Source organism: Camelus ferus, chromosome 9 (genome assembly GCF_009834535.1).
Source record: "Camelus ferus isolate YT-003-E chromosome 9, BCGSAC_Cfer_1.0, whole genome shotgun sequence".
In the NCBI taxonomy this organism is placed as follows: domain Eukaryota; kingdom Metazoa; phylum Chordata; class Mammalia; order Artiodactyla; family Camelidae; genus Camelus; species Camelus ferus.
Window position 1 is genome coordinate 47,753,102 of NC_045704.1, and position 24,981 is coordinate 47,778,082.

At 44.1% G+C, this 24,981-nt stretch overlaps 2 protein-coding genes across 3 annotated transcripts in view; one reads left to right on the forward strand and one right to left on the reverse strand.

The window, feature by feature from the left end:
- Nucleotides 1-1,192: 1,192 nt before the first annotated feature.
- Nucleotides 1,193-12,183, reverse strand: ATXN1L (ataxin 1 like). 2 transcript variants are annotated; one of them, XM_032486667.1, is made up of 3 exons: nucleotides 12,046-12,183; nucleotides 10,040-10,107; nucleotides 1,193-8,818 (listed from the first exon to the last, which is right to left on the reverse strand). In XM_032486667.1, exon 3 carries the CDS (start codon nucleotides 8,696-8,698, stop codon nucleotides 6,632-6,634), a length of 2,067 nt encoding a protein of 688 aa, XP_032342558.1. In that variant the 5' UTR covers nucleotides 8,699-8,818; nucleotides 10,040-10,107; nucleotides 12,046-12,183; the 3' UTR covers nucleotides 1,193-6,631. The 2 variants fall into 2 exon arrangements, with proteins under 2 accessions (XP_032342558.1, XP_032342559.1); XM_032486668.1 differs by having other exon boundaries at nucleotides 1,193-8,821.
- Nucleotides 12,184-12,351: 168 nt separating this feature from the next.
- AP1G1 (adaptor related protein complex 1 subunit gamma 1) overlaps nucleotides 12,352-24,981 on the forward strand; it is an 81,686-nt gene continuing 69,056 nt past the window's right edge. Inside the window, exons 1-3 of the mRNA XM_032486664.1 lie at nucleotides 12,352-12,534; nucleotides 18,111-18,291; nucleotides 18,765-18,848. The gene's annotated coding sequence lies outside the window, so the exon portion shown is untranslated. The remainder of the gene's footprint in view (nucleotides 12,535-18,110; nucleotides 18,292-18,764; nucleotides 18,849-24,981) is intronic.

The following is a 24,981-nucleotide window of genomic DNA, read 5'->3' on the forward strand; positions in this document are numbered from 1 at the left end:
AAGGTGATAGGAGAGCCCAAGTCAACACTGGTCAAGGCCAGAGCAAAATGACAACTCTGTCAGTTTGTATGGCTGCCAAACCATGGAGTAGACAAGAGCTGAGGTCATTTCTAAAAAGCCTCTGTGATGGTACAGAACAAGCAGAGAACTTTCCTTAGCCTGCACCAAAGGTTGCATACAGTTTAGATAATTATAGATCTTGAGGTCCAGAAGGAAGTGCCCTAGTTAAGTTGTAGCTAGAAAAATAACTATGCCAGGAATGTGGACCTCTTCCAATATCATAACATGGAAATTTGGACTTCTCTCTGACCTCCATAGGTCCAAGGCTATTTAAGAATGTTAACTGGCTCTCCACCAAACGAGGGTTAATTCCTATTAGGCATGCTGAAATATTTGTTTTGAAAAACACTAAAATTTTAATAAGCTTATTACAAAGTACTGGACATTTGAATAAAAAATTAATACCAAATGGCTTTCTCTCACAGCCCTATACTGAAGTCCTACTTGGGATGCTTCAAAATCGCTGAGTACAATGTGTCAAAAGTTGTTCTGAGCACTTCAGTGGATTATCTCATTTAATTTCCACAACAAACTATGAGTTAACAAATTCAGGAATTAGATGCCTGGATTTAACATTCTGTACTCCCAATTAATAGCTGTGAAACTCTCGGCAAGTTACCTAAACCTCTTGGTTTCCCCACCAATAAAATGGAAATAATTGTAAGGACAAATGATTGCTCATAATGCACTTAGGATAGTTTGTGGCACATAACAAGTGCTCATTAAATGGGTCACTATCACGTATCTGAGTGTTTCACCTCTTACTAGTGGTAAGCTTTCTAAGTTAGAAGCAGTAGGTACAATTGGAGCTTACTTATTCCAGAAATTTCTGGCAGTATTCCTGAGAAAAGAATTTGAGAAAACCTAGCAGCAAGGACGTCTACGTGTTCTTGTGACTGACTGTGCTAGTATAGTATCTAAGTCTTTGGGAAGACTCCTGGGCCTCTGAAATACACACAAACAATGTGCAGACCATGCTTCAGGACTAGCTTGTGCAATCTGCCCCCAGCCCACCTCACGAAGATGGGCACCATCTGCTCTCTGTTACAAGCTCTGCCACACAGGGCTTCTATCCCCCACCCAATGGCCACCATCTGAGGCTGGGATAGGAAGAAGGCGCAAACACCAAAAGGAAAAGCTAGTAGTTTATATAGATAGATATATAGATATATATAGATAATGATATATACTGTGTTTACATAGTCCACAAGTTAAATGCAGGTATCCATAAGAAGAGCATTAACAATAAAAAATACAATCTGTATGTGTAGCCAAGTACAGAGACTTAAAATGGTAAAACAGCAAAAAGGATCTCACAAAAGTACAAATATACAGTACAAATTGATTTATTTAAAACAGTTACAAAAAAGCACAACAAAATAGAGATTATCCTTAGAATTATTAATGCTTTGTTAAAGATCAGGTAGGATTAGAGGGTAAGAAATGGTACTGGGTGGGGGGAGCACCTGACTAGTTCTAAGGCTTTAGATACAATGCAGTTGATTACATATTAATTTAGCCATTACATACTGGGGATAGTAGTTGGGGGATCAATAATTTTATCTACAGGGAACTCCTACACAAATCAGATCCAACCATCAGACCTCCCCAGTGCCGTCCTTCTCTACTCCTCAGGACCCTAAAGCCACCTGGATGACAACATTCCCAACCTCCTTTCTCCACCCCATTCCCTATCCATAGATTCTTCCCTCCCCTAAGGTGCTGTGCAAGCTGAGAGCAATCTGCTCTCTGCAGCTGGAACATATACTGTTTTGGCTACAGGGATCCTGTGTGTGACTAGGAAGGTTGTAGGGGACAGCTTTATTTTTAATACTTCAAGTTTGCCATGAGTACAGCCTCTTCCCCAACACAAGCTTCTCTTGAATGTGACTGTCAAGCAAATGAGGGATGAACCCTGCCTTCAGCAACACCAGCGATGCACTAACCACTCACAGCTCACAACTACGTGCAAACTCCCTGTCCGGGGAGTGGGTGTAAAACCACTGTCATCAGCTTGCTCGCGCCCACTCTCTCTCTCTCTCTCTCTCTCTCTCTCAAGAACCTCAGTCCCCATGACAGTCATAAAGACAGAAATAAATGCTTGCAAGTTTGACAACAGGTAAAGGCACATGGGCTGCTGCCACACACACTGCAGACAGGAACCCAATTTGAGACCATCTTCACTGCTGGGCATTTGCAGTTGAATGGCTTGGGGATCACACAGATTTTTGAGTTTGCAACCTACCAGGGAAGGATCTAGACTTAACAGGAGAACTAATAAAGAAATCTTAGTGTGAAAAGTGCATTTATTACTACTGTTCCTGCTGGGGAGGCTCAGCAGGGCAAACCACACCACCACCTCTCCTCCTTCCACCCCAGGCACTGTGCATAGTCTGCAGGTAAGGAGAGAGTGCAGTCGACTCTAGCATCTCAAGGGCCAGAGTCATCCTAAGCCCAAATCAGGCTTCTGGCCCAAAGATGGATCCTAGAGTTGAAAGAGCACTGACAGCTGCAAAGACCCAGATGCTTATTTTATTATTGCATAATGTGGGAGGCCTTCCCTATCCCAGGAAGCTGGAGGGTGAAGGCTTCCCAGCAAAGGGCTAATAGGTTCCTGGTCAACATCCAACCTAGCATGGTTCAGCTCTTCAACTGTAGTGTACACTTTTTCCCATCTGGAAAGTATTGTAGCTTCAGTGTGATTTAGTAAACTTAGCCCTAGGAGGCCATGAAGTCTCCCTAAAACTTGGCCTCTGCCCTATTTACTTTGTTTTTAAGACTGTGACCTAATCTCCCACGGCCAATTCAATCAATCAGGTTATCTTTACTCCAATGGACCCAGGCCCTTTCCCAGTCAACCCATGTTCACCCTTTATCTCCAGTGTGATCACTCAACTCTTCAACATGCCTGCTTGTTACAGGTTTAAATCATACCACCACCCTGTGCATCCTCTATGATGCCCAGGGGTGAAAATAAAGTTAAACCCTACTTGAGGGGCTATTTCAAACTTCAAACCCTCTCCCAACCCCAGAATCCATATAACTGGAGCCATATGAACTTCCCTGGGATGCTGACACAGGCCCTAACCTGGTTCCCCATCATTTAGTTTTTAAATCAGGATACAAAATATCACAAAGGAAAGAAGTTAACACACAGAAAACACCCACTAACAGGACCTGCTTGTCTCTCTCTCAAGAGAGTCAGATATTTGGAGCCAAAGGGCTCCCAACAAGCACTGAAGCCATATCCCTTTGGATTCACCAGCCCACCAGCAGCATTTCATACTATCCCTACTCAACACTACTTAGCTATAATGTAACACTTGCACATGTAAGAATGGACAGAAAGCCTGGATTTCATCTATATGGCCAAAGACATAGAAAGACAGGGAGCTACAAAGGGCAGCAGGCAAGACAGAGAGCAGACAGCAGCAGTGGCAAAGCAGCACAGACCAAAGCCCTTGGCGTTCCGACCACCTGGGACCAAGAGTGTAGAAGGGTCAGTCCAGATCCACTGAGGTCCCTCCCCTTGGGTACAAGTGCCCAGCTCTGAACCCCCAGTTTCCCCTTTCCCACCGCCACGCCACCCCCGCCTCCTTTGTGCACACTAGTCTTGATAGGAATGGTAATCCAAGATTCGGATGTATTACCTGTCCTTTACATGGTTCCCCTACTCCCAAATTGGTACAGTCATTTCTGTTTAGTGCCAGACTCAGCAGTCTTCCTTTCTATCCCTAAACTCGGGACTGTCCTACCACTGGAATTGGCCTTCTTCAATTGTCGATTCCCTAAATGCTTCTCACCAAATGCTTACCCTCTCAAAACTGCTTAGGTCTCTTATAATAAAACTTAGGAAATCTTTGTAAGGAAGAATGGACACATACTCTCATTCCTTATGCCTGGAAGAAAAGACTGAACAAGAGGGAAAAGGTAAGGGAAATGCCATAGCTCTGACCAAGATTTCAAGCACAGAGCTTCTTTCCCTAGGAGACCATACTTTACCAGACACCCCTGCAGCTCAGCAAAATCAAGTATTAACATAATACATATGCATGGCACAGTATTAGGGGAGCTTCTGGAATTGCTTCACCAGCAAGAGACAGAAGAGGAACAGCAGCAGGAAGTTCAGGGCCCAATTTACCAAGGTGCACAAGATTTTCTCTTTTCAGGATTAAGTGGGACTTACCAGGCTGGGAAGTGGAGGGTTATTTGATTTAAACTACTTGGCCTGTATCTGGTTAGATATAGGTTTGCTCCCATAAGGAGGAAGCTCAGTTAGTATCCTCGGTGGGTATTTCTTGAGTGCCTACTGTGTGCCTGTCACCAAATTTAGTTGATGAGCCTTCCTAATGAGGAAGGATTTCTGAGAAACCCATGTAGGAGAAACTAGGAATGAGTTGTTTACGGAAAAGCCAGAAATGAGGCTTTCTCCCAGGGCCATCATCTGAGAGGATTCCTCAAGACTCAGCCCCACAGGCCCCCACTGTAGGAAATAAGCCAGAGAAAGCAGCATTCAGAGAGAATGGGGACAGAGAAGGGAGAGGACATGATCCCAAATGCATACACGGTTGAGTGTTCACCAGACAGGGCTGCTGTCTGGTTCTGAGGTGAACCAGAGACTTAAGTACTGGTGGTCAGGTCAGCAGCTTCCTTTGGACAGGCCTTTCAACGCTGACAGGTAACTGTTCTCAAGGAATTGAACAGTGGAGTGCAGGGCTTGTAGCAAACAAGCCATTCTCAGTCATTTTGTTCCCCCAGGAGAACAACCTTTAGCACCTGAACACTAAGAATGACTCCATTCTCAGAACTTCCCCTCCCCCCAGGAGGTAGGTAAGATTATTTATCCCCATTTGGCAGCTGGGGAGGAAGTGAAAGAGCGAGAGGTCACAAGACTTGCAGAGTCTTTGACAGAGAAGAGATCAGATCTCAGAGGTTTGGGACTCGTGATGACAGGCCTTGGCCAGTCCATCTCGAAAGGAAATGCCAGGGTTATACCCTGGGAGAAGCCTCACCAGAGAGCTGAGTGGACAATACCCTGAGTTGCTTCAAGAGTCTAAAGACCCCCGAAAAACAAACAAAAAACCCACCCACCCACCTGAAAGCTGATGGGGGAGCCTCATTCTCAATACCCAGTGGAATCCCACAGTCCCAGCTGACGCTAAAAGCTGTGAAGAAGTGGGCTTAAGACACAGGGGGGCAAATGCAACTAAGATTGAAAATACTCTTTATAGAGAAATACTCCACCATGCAATGAATCTAGACTTTTCAGGTATTGAAACATTATCAAGACTATCCCAGAACCTCAGAGCTGGCTGTGGGAGGGGACAGCTTAGAGAAGCCGGAATGCTGGGAAAGGGACTGTGTAAAAATGAAGGATGGGCACTGCCCATTCAGCTGGACTTGCCCTGACTCAGGGTATAGCTCCCTTCTTGCTCCACCAAGCAGTTCAGCTGCAGAAGAGGAGGGGACATGATTCTGAGTTTTTACAAATAGAGAATATAACTGAAAGGGAGACCAGAGAGCCCCCTACACACCAAAAACTATAGGTCTTGGTCAGAGTGGACAAAACTAGCTTTGCAGAAGGGGAGAGGCAGCACAGCTACAAATTAGGCCCAGGTCAAGACACCATGCAGAGAGGTTAGGGCAGCAGAAGGGTGGGGGCAGCGCAGGCACTTAGGCACAACATAGACAAGACAGAGGAGGGGCTGTAGGGACCTGGGGAAAAGGGTCCACTGGTTCTTTCAAAAGTCACCATTACCAACTAGAGATTCATATAATTTCAACATGGGTCTGGCATGCTGAGTAGGAGGAGCTTTGTTAGGTCAGCTACCTTTGCAGAAGCCCTGCCTAGAGCCATCGGATTTTTCTTCCATAGTTCCCCAACTGGGCCCCTGCCAAGGCAATACTTCACTCTGAACCCTGGAGGGGCTGCTCTATTCTGGTGCTAGAAGCCTTGTGGGAGGAACGGTAGGGAGAGACAGGAAAGGGCTGAAGCAGAGGATGAAGCAGAGTCCCCCACAAACCCAGCCACAGACATCTGTAACAAAATCACCCTTTAAAGTGCACAGCTCTCAAAAGAAGAGTTCTGGGTGGGAACCCTCTTATTTCCAACCACGGGGCCTCCTGCCCTCCCATCACAAAAAGGAAAGAAAAAACTTCAGACAGTTGAACTGCTACTATAAGCTGTGGATCATCATTTTTGGCTCTTTCTTTGCTCCCTCCCTCTGCCACCTGCTCCCAAAGCCTGACTCTCCCCTTGCAGGAGCTGGGGATGGGGAGGAAAGAACAGGGAGGCCCAGATATTTGGAATGTTTCTTATCCTGCATGCAACCTCTTCCTTCCTTGGCCCAGGCCTGCTGCTGCCCGTCACAGCATCCTTTGGGGCTGTCCTGAAAGGATGCCATGGGGTAATGGGCAACAGACCCTGCCTTGGGAGGCTGCCTTCGTGCCTCCTCTTCCCCCCAGCCTCACTGCCAAGAGAGCCATTCCCTGCTCGGCATGTGCAAATCCTCTGCCTGCTCACGGTGAGGCCCAGCTCTGGGGTAAACCCCAGTCTGGGTCTGGGAGAGGTTCATTTTCCCGCATTGGAACGCCCTTCGATGGACAGCTTTACCTCCTGTGAAATGAAAGAGGGACGGAGCAGCGCAGCCCGTGCCTCCTCCCCTTGCATGCTGTATCTTTGGAAGCTCGGGGCTGGCCAGCAGGCCTGAGCACCAGGCTCCGGCTGTGAGGGCTCTACCATTCGGGAGCCCTCTCCTGACGGTTGGCTTTTCCCATCACTGTCACATTGCTCTCGGGGTCCCAAGACTGTCCTCTCAGGCCTTTCTTGGGGAAGACCCAGCTGGCCTGGGGGAGCACAGCTGGCCTGAGAAACTGAGTTACTGTTCAAGCTCTGTAAACTGATAGAGATGCAGACATCTCCCACCTGTAGCCGATGGCAGGGCAGAGAGAAGAGCTGTGCAGTCCGTCCAGGGCTGCAGGAGGACCAACCCTGGCCATATACAAAGAAGGGGTGCTCGGGGGGCACCTCGATGCTCACTTTGCTCTGCTGCTCACCAACCACAAAATGCAGCATGACAAATCCAGGCCACTGGCTCTCCTGAATGTCCACGACTGTGCTAGAGTCAATCTTCAGCCCCCCGCTCACTTCGGCACTGCGCACAAAATCCTGGGTCTGGAGGTCCTCCACCCGCTTCAGCTCCCCTGTAGCCAGCTGGATGATGGCGCCTTTCATGAAATGGGAGGGCAAGTGGGAGGAGGTAATGGGGGGTGGCGTTGACTCCTTGTCTGGGAAGGTGGTTCTGGCCTGCATGTCCAAATTTGATGCCACCAGGATCTCCGAGCCCATGGGCAGCAGGCCTGGGTCAGTTCCAGTGGGCACCAGGTTGCCATTGGCTACAACCATTGCTTTGGGTAAAGGTCTATGTTTCATGGGTTCCTGATGGGACTGAGGGTAAAACCCTCGGGCCTGATTTTTCTCGGCCATCTCTGCTGGGTTCCTGGCTGACCCTCGCCCTTCACCCTGATGGTCGGGGTTATGATGGGACAGGTTGAGGGGGCTGGACTCATCCTTTCTCTGAGCTGCCACCACATGATAGTCCTGAGAAGCTAAAGCGCCAACCACCCGCTGGACCTCGAGGTCGGTGTCTGGGGTCCCTCGATGTGCTGGCACTGCCACCTCCACCCGTGCAGACTGAGAACCTGAAAATAACTGTCCATCCACCACACATTCTACCACTGGCACCAGTCCCTGGCCTTCACCCTTGCTGTTGGAGGAGTCAAGGGCTTCACTTTCCCGTCTTACTAAATTTCGCTCTCGCTGTCTCTGTCCATTGGCAGAAGCTGCCTCCAGAGCAGACTGGCCCTCCTGAGGAGTAAGAACTGGGCTGGCACCTGCTGTTGGGGTTTCATGCAAGGTGTACCCAGCAGGAAGCCTGGACATCTGATAATATATGGGCATCCGGCCTGGAGCAAGGTCCAGTGGCTGAGTACTCGAGTGATGCGGCAACTGCCCAGGTGGGGAAGTGGCAGAGGGGGCTTTGTTGAATGAATGCGCCGGGGAGGAAGCCTGGGGGGGAGGAGTGGCTCCTTCTGCCAGGAGCGAGGCATATGGCACAAAGTGTGGAAGGTGAGAGGTGGCGAGGTTGGCAGAAGGAGAAAGGAGGGGACTCGGTAGGAAATTAGGTGGCACAGCATAGGGAAGGCTATAAGGAGACCCAATAAACTGCAGAGAAGTGGACGGAAGCTGAGCATAGTGGATTGGGGGATAGTGGATTCCTGGATGTTGAATCAGTGAAGACGCTACATTAAATGTGGGGGCCAAGGGGCTCATGTTCACCACAGATGGGAGGCCAGTTGGGGAGAAGGTGGCAGGTGGCACAGCCACCTTATACAACATGCCATACTGGTCCACTGTCAGACCAGTGATGGCCTCAGCTCCATCACCCCCCAGGCTGACTCTGGCTCCTGACTGGCTCTGCCCGGCCACCACAACCCCGCGGGACCATTCAGAGGCATCACTGGAGGGTGTGTGGTTAGTTGAGCAGCTGGTAGTTCTCCCCATATCCTCGCTGGTCACGGGGAGGTCTCGTTTCTTTGGTGGAAGGCATTCCTGACTCCTCTCATGAACAGGTTTCATATTGCTTTGTGGTGTTCCTGGAGCCTCCTGGAAGGGGTTGGCTTGCTCCTTGGGGCATCAGAAGGGGCTTCTTTGTGGCTCCCCTGCACCCCTCTCTGCTGCTGGCTGGGGCGCCCACATCTGCTAGGGAACAAATCAGAGGCAAAGAAAAGTAACCTAGGGATAAACCAAGTCAAAGGAAAGAGTAAGGAACTGTGCCCCTGGAGGAAGATGTAACAAATGGGAATGCTGGGGCAAAAAGAGGAATGAGAAAGGGGCAGACAAGGATGCTACCCTCTCACTTATCCAGCCTAGGACATGAAAGAAAGAATCACGGAAACCACAAAGAGCTACAAGGACAAGCACTCAACAATTCATAAATAACCTGTGGATTCCACAACCCCCAAAAGACCAACAGTTTCATGATTAGTTGTGCCAGTGATGGGAAGCTTAACTATTCTAAGCCTTCTCCCCAAGGGGGATTTGAACACATAGTCTTTGCTGCTAGCTCCTTTTCCTAAGTTTTTTCTTTTGTACCAGACTACTGTGTTATCTTCTTTCCTGAACGTATGACCTCATCCTTGATTCTCTTCCCCAGCCTAATTTGGGTTATGATCTCACCTATCCACATCCTCCCCACCCCAGGCCTAGCTAAACTCCTTTGCCTCCTATTACCACTACCTCAAGGACCAAGGTGTCAATAGGTCCTGAGGTCTGCTTGTCTTGTTTTTATAAACCTTGTTCCCTAAACATATTACGAAAATCAGTATCTTCTTCGCCCCATGAAATACTACATTCAAACTTGGGCACTAGGAGAGAGTGACTGTATTAGTGTTTTCTACAATTTATTTGTTTCTCCTCCTCCTCAAAGAGCAACAAAACTCTTCCGACCTCACATAAACTTTGTGTTCGCTAGTCCGGCAAGACTTCTTTTTTTCTCACTGATCACCTTTAATTTGCCTTCTTCACTCATTCCCTTTCTTTTCTCCTTTGTGTTTTTCTTTGCCAGTGGCTCCTTTTCCATTGTAGGTCTGCTCTAGGTACTACTTCTTAAAATTCTCATTCCACTCCTCCAAACAAACCAGTTTACTGCCATCTTAGTCTGTATGATTCATAAGAAAGTTCTCTGTCCCCTTTCCTTCACTGTCACCTTTCATCCATTTGCTTTTATCCATTGTCATAAAGTATCTTTTTGGTCTGAACACTTCAGTGAATATGAAATATGTCACCTATTTCTTCCAATCAGGTTTCAGTTCTTTGGATCTGAAAAGAGATTTCTATGCTATTACACTCTGTTCTGTTTTTCCAGGGTTGAATTTCAGATATTTCTCTGAAACAAGGTATCCAAAATGCCTTTATTACCTGAGCTTCCGGTGGTGATTCTGAGCAGCTGTATTAAGAAGCAGTGTCCTCCCCACTGGTTTGGGAGCCTAGAAGGAATAGGAATACAGTAAGCAGAAGCCTAGCTTCTGACCTTCCCCAGGATAATCAAAAAAGGTAATTCCAAAACCACAAAGACATTGAAGTCCAGGAGTCCCCCCCTCATGCTGTTCTCCAGAAATAACAGCACATTTATCCAGGGTACCCAGGCAGCTGAACAGAGAAAAAACCCTATCTTAAGCTCTAATTTGTAGGAATACATCTCAGGAAAAAAATTTTTTTAAAATATATTTTTATTGAAATATAGTCAGTTTACAATGTTGTGTCTGGAAAAATTTTTTATGTGTCAAACTTCATTGTTTTCCTTACATCGCATTCTTCATTCTCTACCTGTACCTATTCCCCAAAGACTAATAAATTTACTTCCAATCCCAATTTCAGGTAAATGCACAAATAAAAATGAAGACTCAACACTGTCCCCAGGTGAACAGAGAAGCACGAAAAATCAACCTTACAGATTTCACTTTTATTCAGGACTGATTAAAACACAGATGTGGAGGTTATTTAAATGAGAAAAGCAGCACTAGAGGAAAAAAAACGATTATTTGTTTCTGGGGCAGAAAAAGAGGTCAAGGGGAGTCACTCAAGGGGAAGCCTTATTAACAGACTTCCAGGGGAAAAAACAACAACAACAAAAACAGGCTCCTGTTTGTGTGTGTGTGTGTAAAATCTTCTAAGTGGCAGCTCTGTATCATGTGCTAAATCAGGTGTGACAGAACTGAAAGCACTACTTTGTCCTTACAAAGCTACCAATGGAAAAACAAAACTCATGCTAAACTGTCAATATCGGAATCTACACACACCAGAAACATTTGGCACAGAACAGAGCCTTAACCTCTGAAAACAAAAAGTTGCACTGACCAATGCTGGGAGAAACTACCCACTGTGGTGTATCAGTCCTCTAGAACACTGCAAGCCTCAAACCAAATGAAAAGATTGTTTCTCTCAAGATCAGCAAGGTGTGAATGTACAAAAAAAGTGACAAGACAGAAAAACAAGGTGGAAAACCAAATTCTTGGTCCCATAAACACAGATTTACAGAGTGGGCACAAGTTGTGCATCCCTTCTTTGCCAGCAGTTCCAGTAACTGAAAAGCAGTTAGCTTTCTCCCTCACTCCCAACAGTAACTGGGGTCACATTTTCAATCCCAGAATGATCCTTGCTCCTTGCAGCTAAAACATTAAAGAAAAACTGAGTCTAGGTCACTGAGAGGTTAGCCAATCACAGGATAATAAAAGGACTGAAAGAGGCAAAAGGTCTGCGGGAATGACAACAAAGAGCCAAACCTGTGCACTAGGTTCCTACAACGCAAAACACATTTCGGAAATCTTAACCTCGGCCTCTGGAGGAGCTCAATGAGGATTTCTCCAGGAGAAGAAGCAGTTTGTGACCCCAACAGAGCTAACAGAGAACGGTTACAATTCCGGAGAGCTGCTAGCGCTGCCATCAGAGCCCGGGATCAAGAGGTTGAACCCAGCTGGAGTCCCGAATGCGCTGAGGGCGAGAGGTGCGCCCGCCAGAAAGAGACTAGGGATAATGGCTTTCCGTGATCCCGCAATCCTTGCCCCAACAGGAGTAGGGCCCGAAATTGGGAATTCCTCGTTTAGAGAGTAGGAGGTCGATCTTTCAAGCAGAGGGGCATGAGCGAGGCCCCGCAGGCGATGCTTCCTTGTTTGGGGGCCCTTTCCCGCCCGGGGGAGTTGGACACCCCGGCCCGCGAGGACACAGCCGCGGGGGCGAAGGAGCCTGAGGCCACTCTCTGGGCCAAGCCGGTGAGAAGAGATAGAGGGTCTAGGCGCGGCCTCTTTCGCTCCCTCGTTCAGCGGAGCAACGGGCTCCGGGGGGCCACTTCCTCCAGAGCTCGGAGCCCAGGCCTGCTTGGCTTCAGTGAGTCTGACTCTGCGGCCCCCAATCCCGGCGACACTCACCGGCCCATCTCACGTCGCTCTCCGGGCTCCTCCCGCTCGTCCCGGAGCCGCCGCAACCGCGGGCGCCGCCATCCCCGGCCCCGGAGCCGCCCCACACCCAGCGCCCCCCAAGCCGGGCGCCCGAAGATGGCGTCAAGCGCTTACCACCCCCGGCGCGGGAAGATTACGTCACGGCCGGGGCCGAATAGCTACGCCCAGGAGTACCCAAGATGGGAAGGGGCTGGCTACCCGCCGGTCACCCACAGCGCCCCCTGTGGTGGGAAAACGAACTCCTCCCTCTGGGGCCGGTCACGTGAATAGGGCTGGGCCCAGCCCCTCACCCTGACCCCACAATGACCCTGCAATCTCTCCAGTAAATTCTGCGGGTACCCAAACAGAGCCCTGACGCGTGGCCATCAGAGACCCTCTTTTCCTGGACTTCGGGGCCTCACTTGTGAAGCTTCCTCTTGGGAACCTCGGGGAACCCAGAGGCGACCCCGGCCACGGAGCGTAAGGAGATTCCCTCTAGAGACCCAGGGTGGAGATGGGGGCTTTTTAAGAGTTGAGAAATGGCTCAGAGGGGGATGAGAATGGGCGGACCCAGAATCTAGGGGCAGGTGAAGCTAGCGACTTGAAAGCCTGTGAGGAATGAGAGGAAGGTGTTTAGTACAATGGTGAAGCAGCTTAGTTTAGTGAGAATAGGGCTTGACCATTCATTGCCAATTACCTAGTCGACTTTATAGTAATATGAATATCTGATTAAGTGGAAAAAATGAACCCCAGTTGAATTTGTGCTTTTGTCTATGTTAAAACTTCCTGCATACAAAACTAAACTGAGAAAAATGAACTGTTGGAGACAGTGGGTTTTTCCCTTTTCAGTTTGTGCAGATTTTGTTCAATACATAGTAATTGATTTTTGTTTGATTTTGAAAGTACTTCTGGCTGGGCTCTAGCTCTCCAGCCTTTGGAAAATCATTTTACTACTTTAGACTTGGGTTTCCATTTCTGCAAAATGAGGAGCTTGAACCAGATGAAGGGATGGGTGTAAAATGTAGATCGAAGAGCTCTCAAAACATTTTAAGTGAAAAAAAAAAAAAAAAAGCAAATACGTACAGTGTGAGATCACGTGTTTAATGGTAAAAAACATATAATGTTATAGTTGCATGTATTTATGTATTAGTACAGAAAAAGAGTGGAAAGCTATGTGACAACTAGTGTTAACTAGTTGGTTATCTCAGGGAAGGAAGGTGGAATCGGGTGATGGCCAAAAGGAACAGAAGGGATTTATGCTATTGTTTGGAATTTTTATGAGAATGTTACCTTAGAAACATTAAAATGAGTAAGTTAAAATACAAATAAAGTGTATGATTGCTAAGATTCTTTCTAGGGAAACCTTAGATCTCAACTTTGATTTTTCTCCCCAGATGGACATAAAGAATTATCAAAATTATTGAACACCACACACACAGGCACACACACTCTCACACACACCTTGCACCAGTGGGTAAAACATAGGAAAACACTACTGATTTGTAGCCATCTAAATCAAGAGAGGGCTTTGCTTTGTGAATATTAATATGATTCATGACGGTTGTCTTCGCTTTCGGTTTGGCCAAGAAGGAAGTCCTGTGGTCGCTCAGTGATTCCATTTTAATGCTAACTAGCAGAATGTTTTCTGGTTTGTTGCTTAGGTCACTCAACTGGCATTAAAACTGCCAAGATAGAGACTTTTGGACTATCCAAGTGTATTCAAGGATAGTCCATTTCTCCCAGATCAAGATATGCACCCAGAGACCTGATTTTCAGGCAAAGTTGAAAGAGCCAACCCTAGTAGTTGCAAACAGTTTTTTGGCTACCAGTCATTAACATAATAATGTGGTGCAAAGGCGTGTCTAATTTTTTTTTTAAAAGGATGTTCTGATTGGTGAAACAGGTGATTTCCTGGTTTGGTGCTGCTGTCCCAAAAGGGTGGGTCATGTCTGCTGTATCCTTTTCTAGAACTCTTTACCCCAAGCAATCCTCATTTCTTTAGTGGTACATATTGACGGTAGGAAGCCCAGTAGTGACAGTTTGACAAGAATGTTAGTGATAAGTAGACTAATAGAGTTTTTAGATTTAAGACACTGAAATAACCAAAAGTTTCCTCATTTCTCTAAAAATCTGTATTAGTCTCTGGAATCTGCATAATGCTCTATTTAAGTTATTTATATCAAGTAAGCCCAGAGTTCTAAATATTGTGACTGGCTTAATAGATAGTTGTTGAATGAAATTTCACAAAGATATCCCAAACTGGGAGACTTTCCTTTGCTAACTCTTTTCCTCCCATTTCCTCATTTCTACTCTCCTCTATTTTGTCTATTTGTTAGTTATCTGTTTTCAATCTTATCTGAAAACCTTTCGTTTTCTTTCACTGAGTTTTTCTTAAATTCCCGCGGAGTTTTAAGAACTGATGAAATGAAAAGAGAATTTTTAAGGTATGGGGTATTTGGGGACTGAAAAGTTAAACTGCCATCTGTTCCCTTTCCATGGATTCCTATTAAATGCCTTTGATATGTGTAGATTGAATTTCTGTGATGAGAGAGCTTGAACTACTCTGTTAGTAGGAAATATATTACAAGGAAAAACCGTGCCACACTGGTTACTCTCCCTAAAAGCAGGCAGGAGTTTCAAAACAGCTCTCAGTGTTTACTTAGTTCCTGGTTGGTGATTTTTCTAGACCTGTAGTTCAGGCAGAGTAAACTCAGACAACCATCCCAACTCTTTCTGACATTAAGGGATCAAACCACAGAGAAGTACTGATAAGTTGGGAAAGCATGTGTGTCATAACCAGAGGAGTAGGTGGCTTTTCCTATATTGCCATGTCTTCCTGCTTGTATGCTTCTGCATGTCAAGGTGTCATTCTGGGGAAGGAACTTTTATCTCCATATCCAATACTAGAAACAACAACAACTAATCTCAAGGATACATTGAAATTATAGAAACAGCTTATTTAGCTTTCCCTACAGATGTGGTGGTACCTGGTATTAGATTATTTTTCAAAAGCTTTTCTAGATGCCCAAATGTAGGAATGTGCAATTTTCGAGCTTCTGTTTTATTTACTTCTCTGAACCATTCACGTTCTTATTTCCATTTGCTTTTAATGTTACACAACCTCTCCAGATTCCAATGGAGATTCCCCTTTCAAATTAATATTTTATTTAGAAGGAGGTCATATTATTTCTCTGTAAGTGACTAATATGTCCTTGAGGGAGGGGAATCTCCCTCTATTGTCTACTTCCTCAGACACTTGCCAAAGGCTTTCATTTTTGTCAGAGACTTCCTGCAGAACTCTCAAAAGTTGCAGTAAAAACACTGACAATTAGAATAAACAAGAAAATCTAACCCTTACTTGAATTGAAAGAGTCATATCTGGGGAAGTGGTCCACAGAGAAGCAAGTGCATTCAGGCCAGTACTGAGCAGCCAGGAATTCCTTACACAGGGTTTGTTGAATGAATAAAGTGGATATGGAAAAATTAGAGCCTTAGATAACTCTCTCTTTGGCTGAGAAACTTGCTCAGCAAGGTGATTTGTGAGTCGCTGTGCCCTTTGTAAAATCATATTCAGCTCTGCCTTCAAAGCTGATCCCCTTCGTGTCAACTTGTAATGGTTTTCAATCACCTAAAATTACCGGAAAAAAAGAGACAAGTGAGTAAATGCTCCAGACAGTACAGCAAGCTGCTTCTCAGGTCACTGTGCATTCTTCCATGCCACCTACCACCCCCCACCCACATGAGGTGACATATCTCTTAAGACCTAACTGAGCAACTCTGGAATTTAAGGAAATGTTTGTGACTTGTGGCAACTTGGGAATGATTATTATAGTCATCAAATCATTTAAAAGTTTCCAAACACTGTTCTGTATCTTGCCTGTGTCAATAGCAATATCTTGATTTTGCAAGATTTTACCATCAGAGAAAACTGAGTAAAGGGTACCCTGGGTGCTTCTTTATTACTTTTTACAAACTGCATGTGAATCTGTAATTACCTCAAAATAAACAGTTTAATTAGGAAAAAAGTTTCCAAAGATTTAAAATGTAATGTTAAGTCCAGATTACTGGACTTCTCACCACCAAAATAGAGAAATTTAGTCAAACCTTTCCAGATGTGCAGTAGGTATTACGTTTGAGCTCCTGGGCAAATTTTTCTGGGAGAGCTGCTTTAGCTTTTTTCAAACACACACACAAAATCCTATTTCTTCAATCAAGCAACAGCTCAAGTAGTGTTACACCAAGGAGTAGGAGTAGTAGCTGATGCATGCTGTCTTCTTTCTTGAAGTCTAACTTATTAATGTTGCCTTTTGCTCTTTCCTTATTCCAGTGAGTCACATGGGCTATTAACCTCTCAATAAACTGAGAAACTGATGATCACTGAGGATGAGGAGAGTTCCAGTGATATTAATATTGCATCTAAGTGCAATTTTCTGAGTGTTCCGTAAATAGCAGTATTTAGTATTGAATAATTATAATCAACTAGATTACAGTCGTAGAGAGGCAGATGTTGTTCAAACTTCCAAACTGACTTTGGGGCATTCTTTAGCCAAGTCTTGCAGAGGGTGCTTGGGCATTAGTTAGATAATAGAGACCTAAGGAACCAAAATAAATGAAATTTAGGGAAACCCATTATTATCACCAGGAACAAAGAGGATGACATTGATGGCGTATACAGAATTTGTGAATTTTAAACTGCATGCCCACATGTTGTTTTATTTGATCCTGACAATGAGTGATACATATTATTCAGATAAATTTTATCCTCTTCTTACAAATGAAGAAATTTAAACGTGGACTGCCTGAGTAGTTTGAGATAAATAAAGCAAACGAGCCCTGGCTTACCTAAAAATACTCCTTTTGAAAGGGATATAATAATCTTGACCTTCTGTCACTCCAGGGTTCTATTTGTAACACAAACTATACAAACACTAAAATGTAATGTTAAGTCCAAATTACTGGACTTCTTGCCACCAAAATAGAGAACTCTTATCTACTCAAACCTTTTCAGATGTACAAAGACCATTTTCCTACTTTGGGACTTAGCTAAGCAACCTTCCAAGCACTGAGCTTTGCATTTATTTCAGATTCAAATTCAGTCTCATGTCAAGATTTTTTGCAAGGACAGAGCAACTCTATTCATGATCAGAAGGTGAGCATTGCTTTTAGGGTATGGTGTCGGACAGACATAATTTGGAGGCTCAGGTTTTCCTGACTTGTGAAAAGCCTATTTCCCCAGGCTCAGTCATCAGTTGAGAACTCAAGGGAGTAAGACTTTCCTTATTGCAGTGGATTAGCCTGCCACAGGTTACATTGGTTATGTCTCCAGCAGTGATTCTACTTGTTTATTCCATGGCATAATGTGGGGAAAAGCATAGGAATTTGCAGCCTGAAGATTTGGCCTTGAGTTCCAATTTAACCAGTTACTTCTAATCATGTGAATATGAGCAAGCCAAATAACCTCTCAAAATCTCTATTTCCTCAGCTGTAAAATTCAAATGACATACAGATCTCACACAGATGTTAATCAGATCAAATGGAACTGTATATATGAAAACATTTTTTCAATGCAAACCATGACATGCACTCTCTTTTTTTAAATAACTAATCTCCTTGTTACAAAAATAATAAATATTCACTATGGAACATTTTAGAACACAAAGGTAAGCTGAAAGGGTAAAATAAAGATCACCTGTTGAAGGACCCCACCAGAGCAGTAACCCATTGTAACAGTCGTCAGAATCCGGAGGCCTTGTTCAAACACAGATCATTGGGCTCCACTTCCAGTTTCTGATTTAGTATTTCTGGGGTGGGCCCAAGAATCTGCATTTCTAGCAAGTTCCCAGATGCTGCTGCTGTTGCTGATCTAGGGATGACACTTTGAGAACGACCAACCTAGTTGGAAACACTGATAACTTTATGCATATATGCTATATCACGTGTATTTTTGTTTGTTTTTATAAAAACATTATCTCATACTATCTGGTAATGTGCACCTTTTTATTCAACAAACTCCTCTTTGCCTGCTAGTCATTCTATATGTGTTCTTTGTGTGGCAGTCCAGCAGGCCCAGAAAACAAGGAAGGAGGTGACTGACCATCTGGCTGCTGGGAAAGATGAACGAGCTTGGGTCCGAGTGGAGCAAATTATCCGAGAAGACTACCTCGTGGAGGCCGTGGAGATCCTCTAGCTGTGCTGTGACCTGCTGCTGGCTCGGGTTAGCTTGATCCAGGCCACAAAGTGAGACCTGCTGAACTGGCATCATTTGTCAGACTCAAAGGAGCAATAAGACATCCCTGCCACTAGTGGTGGGGTGGGTGGGCTCTAACTTGTTGGGACTGTGTCAATGGGTTAGTTTGATCCAGGCCACAACAAACTCTCTCTCTACTTAATAGAGAGAATTCGCCCTGCTTGATAAGAATATGTCAGTCCAAAGGCCCTTTTTAAAACCAAACAGTTGTCTTTTCCCCCCCTGAGCTGTAAAAATACAGTATAGATTTGTAGAAAAGTTGGAAACAGAGACAAAAAAAAAAAAAAGTTGCAAACAGAGTCACGGCCTGTGCCATGACTGTAGGTGAGGGTATCACTAGTGTTACCAGTGAGGTAACACGAAAGTGATTTTTGCTGCTTTGGTGGTTCTTCATCTAAAGCAAAGTTGCTGTGACTTGATGAATTTTTGCTTTTCTTTCTTCCTTGGTGATGGTTTGCTGCAGGTATCTAATCAGCTGGGTGAAAAGTACCTCTGAGAAGATGGTCAGCTGTGTCAAACCAGTGAGATTGGAACTGTCATCTCTCAGGTAGTACCATTTCCAGAGACACACATTTTTTCCTAAACTAAGAAGTCCGGGAAAAGCAAGTATGAGCTAACTCAGAACATATAATTTTCTGCAGACTGAAAGATGTTTAGAAGTAAGTTTTGCATTGGAGGCAGAGCAACTTTGAATAAAGATTTTGGACTAGAGAACTCAGATCTTTATCAAAAAGCTAGAGTCAAGAAAACTGAGCTGATCTCTTTCTGAAGAAAGCATACATTTTCCTAAATGTAACTGGCCTAGTTTTATGAAGACAGTTAATCCAACTTAGAAGTTTCAACTTTTGAACATCTTACATCATCACCACATACATAATTCAGGACTGACATTCAGCTGGGACACAGGAATGTGGCCTCAGTAGTTGTTTCAGGCTGGTAGACGTTATCATTCAGGGTGTCCATTCTGATTGGGTAGTGCTCCTTGCTGAATATGTTGACTATTATCTCTGACATAATTCAAAACACTTATCATAAAATCAGAATTCTTGATTAAAAATATTTTTTCTTATGTGTATTTTCTTCCTCTTATTCTACTTGGTTCCTTCACTCCAGGATAGGGCTCTCTTAAGATATAAGCTGGGCCCTTCCTTGTTGTTGCTAAATTATACATCTTTTAAAAATTATACATCTTACATAACAGAGACTAGAAAAATGAAGAACAATTATTCAAAAGTGAAAGGCCTCTTAAACTCTTTTTGTTTTTTATTCTGTAGGTATGTGTATGACCAAACTTATTATGTTCCTTATTTTGCAGCTAATGTGTAAATTGAATGTGAACCCCAGATTCTAGTGGAACAGTACCTGATAGAAATTGCTAAAAACTGTAGTGTGCCATTTAATCCAAAGCAAGCTTACTGTGAGTACTTTCAAGAAGGGAAAATTGACATAAAGCTGAGATTTTTTACTGTGCACCAAAAGGTTTTTTTTGTTTGTTTTTTTGTTGTTGTTTTTGTTTTTTTTTTTTTAGGAATATGACTTTCAGAGTAGCTCTGGCAGGATTATAAACAAGTGACATTTGCACCTTTTCTCAACTCACATATTTTTCCTAGCAGATGACCCTTTTAAGTTGTTAACAATAGAGTGGAAAGCAAAGATGTCAGTACCTAAAGTGTTATACCTAGAAGTGTATAAAACATTTTTAGTTCTTAAGATTGCAGCTTTATCCTGGGGTTGTTTTGCATTTTAATAAAGAGCTCTTGGAATAAAAGCACAAGGCACTATCATTTAGCCTTGGTTCAGAGTGTAAGTTCAGTAGTGAAACAACCCACGTTCAGATCCTAGCTCCACCATTTATTAACTGTGAGACTTCAGGCAAATGACTTACCTTCTAAAAGTCTCAACTCTCTGGACTGTAAGAAGGAGGCTAATAAGAGTTATTAACAAATCTCATAAGTTTCTTGAGGTGATGAAGTGAGCTAACACATATAAGGAACTTAAATGCAATGCCTGGCACATAGCAAACATAATCAAGTTTTGCTTTTCATCCTCATCATTGTTATCACAGAGGATGGATTAAGCTTCCAAAAGGAGGTCATGAACTGATTCAGGGCAAGAGAAATTTCTCCCTAATGCCTTTGAATTGGCAGCATGTACCATATTGGATTGTGGTTAGGGAGCACACATGTCTTTTCTGATGCTTTGCTCCTCATGGTTTCCTGAAAGGGACTCTTTGACTTTTTTTTTTCTCTCTTCCAAAGAATTGTAGGGTTTGTTGAAAAATAACACATTGTAAAAATTTAGACAATATAGAAAAGGACTATGAAGAAGTAAAAGCCACATGAAATGCCACCAGAGATGTGCCCAAGGGCTCAGTTTCTGGACCTCTTCTTCTTCCCTATTCCCTAGGTGATTTCATCTAACATTGTGGGTTTCCATCCCATCTTTATGTCAGGCTTAGCTAATGACATGGCTAAGGACTCCAGGCTGATGTACTCTTCTGGCTTCTTGATATCTTCACTTGGATGTTTCAGAGGCATCTCAAATGTTAACATGTCCAAAAATACCCTCACCCCTTCCAAGAATCTACTCATTCTATAGTTAATGGTAATTCTATGCTAGGGAAAAATCTTGATATCTTCCTTCACTCTTCCCTTTCTCTCAACCCCTAGCCCAACTGATAATCACCAAATCCTGGTTACTCTACCTTCCAGAATTCTGCCACTTCTCATCATCTCCACTTGAGACAGGCTGGGACCTGGGCCCTGGGCGCCCTTCATTGCACCTGGGCAAACGTCTCCTTGAGCAAAAACATATAAGAGACTAACAGTAACTTGTGCATGTATAGTTGGGACAAATTATGAGCAACAAGATACAACAAGATCAAAACCCAACTGCTACTACTGGGGTGTTGGGGGGAAAAGCAGGGTACTGTGTGTGATCCCTGCACATGCATCAACAAGGGGATGGGCATACCACCTCTGGCTTGACCCACGGATCAGCCCCTACCCTCACCCCATTTAAGGAACCACACACACACCCACCCCACCTCCCTCAGGGAGCAAGGGAACCTGTTACTTGTTTTCATTCTTTTGTGCTGCAACACCAGTCCCAATAAAGCCTTGCCTTAATTTCTTGTCTGGCTGCTTATCAATTTCTATTAATTAAAGAGTACCGACAAGAATCCAAGTCGGTAGAACGCTGACAATACCTGATCTAACCTATAGTAATCTCTGGCCTGCGTGACTGCAATACCCTCCTCACTGGTTTTCCTTTTTCTCCTCCTCTTCCCCAGTAACTGATGTTCAGTGTAGCAGTGACCTGGTTAGTACCTAGGTCAGATCATTACCACCTCTGCTTTTGAAACTATCCAATGGCTTTTTATTTCCCTTAGAATGACAGGGGATGGCTTTCCTATGACTGAGGAGGCCGCCCACACCAACTCTCACCTCTTCTCCCTGGCCTCATTCCCTCTGCTCTCCTTTTGTTTACTCTGCCTCAGCCACAGTGGCCTCCCCACGCTTCTTCAAACACACACTGGTTTCCACCTCAGGACCTTTGTACTTCCGGGACTCTGTTCTCTAGCTGTCTGCCTGGTCCCTCCCTCACTTCCTTCAGGTCTGTCCTTGAGTGTTCTCTTCCCTGAGAGGCCGTTCCCAGCTACCTTCTCTTTCCTTTTCTCTGCTTTATATTTTTTCTCTGTTGCTCTAATCTCTAACACCCTTAGCAATCTTAGTGATCTTGTTTCCTACCTGTCTCTCCTACTGCAATACCAGCTCCACGAGTACAGGGACTTTTGTCTGTTTTGTTCACTGTGGCACCCCCAGCACTGTGCCTGGTTTACATTAAGTTTAGGTCAATAAATTTTGTCAAATGAACGAATAAATCCAAAGTTTCCCACTGCTACAGTATGATAAGCTTTCTTGCAGACATATCTATGGATATTTAGGCCTAATCACCAGTGCATCGCAGTGTCTGACCTCATAAGCACTCAAAACATAAGTCACTGAAACAGAGAAAGAAGTATGTGGGCCAGAAAACCTGAAGTTTGCTGTAACTGTCATTGACTTACACTAGACTCTAAGCTTCATAAGGGTGGAAACCATGCCTCCTTGCTCTCTTGTTTCTTACCCCGGGGTTCTGAGAGTGATTGGCGAGTAGTAGGTATGCAACAAACAAACGTGTAATAAATTGAGCAGCCAATGTGATTCTTGGCTTCAAGCTGAAGCCCCAGCCGACCTGGTCAGTATGGGATTTGCTGAGGATGTCAAGAAAGGTGCTCTTGGCAGTGGAGGTGAAACTGGAGCAGGAACTGGTGATCCAATTGTGGCATTGCCAGTGTTAGCACCAGGGCCTTCACCTGTGCCACCTCCAGCCCCTTATTTCTCATCCCTTCCTCCTGAGAGACAGGTCAGGCTGATTAGGGAAACTGAATCTGGAATGGGACAAGTAGTGCTAGAATATATTTCTAAATGAGCCTTTTGAATGATAAAATGATCTTTGTGAAGTCTTTTTTAAGACCAGGGCATATTTGCAAACATTCAGCTGATAGTTGATGTGTTTTTATGATGAATTCATGAGAAAATAGGACTGTAGTCTTTGATCAACCTCTTGACAAACACAAAACATGTTTTCTAACCACTACCACACTAGTTTATCCTGGCACATGCTTTGAAAAATTGTGCCCTTTTAAAAAGTCCGGATTGCCCTTGAAGAAGATTGCCAACCAAATGTAACCACCACCACCATTTGCATAACAGGGGAATTGTCCAGTTTTCCAAACATCTTATATGCTGCACTCTTAGAAGCAATTGTAGCCTACTTTCTTTGAGGCTGGTATTTTTTTTCTGGAGGACTGTTCTGCTGTGACTTTTAATTACATTTAGAAGTGAACAGGTGCAGGACTCAACCCCCAAACTTCTCCAAAGCCAGAATCTCCAAGAGCCAATATTGGTTTTGATAATTTTATACTGCCTGATTTCCCGTTGTAAAATTTCATGCGACCCTATCCATTGACCCGTACAGTTCTGAGGAAGTTGATTTTCAAGGTCTTAACTGGAGACTTCAAATGTTGATGAAAATCACATAACTCCTTAGTCCTGGACTGACCGTTTGGCAATCAGGGCTCCTGGCACAAATTATAATATGGCCACCTGTGTGTGGGTTCACAGTTTTTCAACTTACAACTCGTTCCATCTCTTAAAGTTTATGGTTCTCTGTCAATCTCTCCAGATAAGGTGCCTCACCCTGGCACCTGTGTGAGTCCATGATTGTCCTCTGGAGTGTGTGAGTGGCTTGGCTGAGGAGTCTGGCATTCTCTGAACTGGGTACCAGGAACTGGCTGCCCCAGTTACTGTGGATGTCCTAACACTTCTTGGACTTCACAGGCTAATGTTAAAGCAACTTGTAGAACTAACTGATTTTAGAGGAACAGGGATGGGGCTATGCACCTAAGGGAAAACAAAACCATTTTTCTTTGTACTGTTTTCCACAATGGCTGCACCAAACTGTTGGGTTATAATTGACATAAGTACTGTATAAGATTAAGGTATACAGTGTAAGGATTTGATTTACATACATCATGAAGTGATGATCACAGTAAATTTAGTGAACATCCATCCTCATATAGATACAAAATTAATTTTTTTCTTGTGATAACTGTTAGGATTATTCTCTTAACAACTTTTATTATCATGTTGTAAATAACATCTCTACTACTGATTCATCTTATAACTGGAAATTTGTATCTTTTGACTGCTTTCAACCCCCCACCTCCCCGCTCCCCCTCCCCTTAAAAAAAAATCTCTGAAGAGCTAAAAGGAAGCTTGGCTGAGCCTTGTATTCTCCAGGCTTTGGTCTTTACTTTGAAGGAACATACAGCAGATTTCCTAATGCTTTTGGTAGGAGGTCAAAGAATGTATGGAGTTGGCTGTTGGAATACTAATTTTTACATCATTTCTGGCTTTTGTCATAACTATAGGATTGATTCCTAAAATCTTTTCTCAGGCCAGGATAAATTGTGATTAGGGACCACCCTTAAAAGAGTTGTAAAAATGCTTTTTGTGAAAATATTACATAAACAACAGAGGGACTAATTTCACTGCGACTTGCAGGCTTATTTATAGATTCGAGTGACTCAAACGATACCAAACAGACCAGTGGCGCTGCCTCTTTGACTCACGTCATTGTATTTCCTACAAGGTTGCGTCCTCTCTTCAGTCTTCTTTCTAGGCTGAGGTCTCTGGCACTTGGAGAAGCAAGAAGAATTCCTTGTGAAAGAAGCTGACCACTTATCTGTAGAGAAAGCTTTCCTCATCTGCTGTAAAGGTCATATGGCTTCAGCTACAATACTGAGTCATTTAAAAACCCTGCTGCATCTAAGTCCAAGAGAGAGGGTCCCCTTCTAGTACCACAGCTTCCAACTGACATGCCATGTCTTCCAAAAGCCTTCTTTCACTGCTCTGGCACCCAGTAGCCTCTCATTTTTCTGCTTTTTTGGGAACTAGGACTTTTCTGCTTAGTAATAATATCACTGATATTTTTATGGAATAAAAAAAATCCAGTTTTCCTCAATGAGATTATAAATATCTGGAGGGTAAGGACTGTCTCTTTTGAAATGTCTATTACAAATTCTGTGCACCCACGGCAGTGTGGTGTCAGTGGAAAGACTCAGGCAGCACATT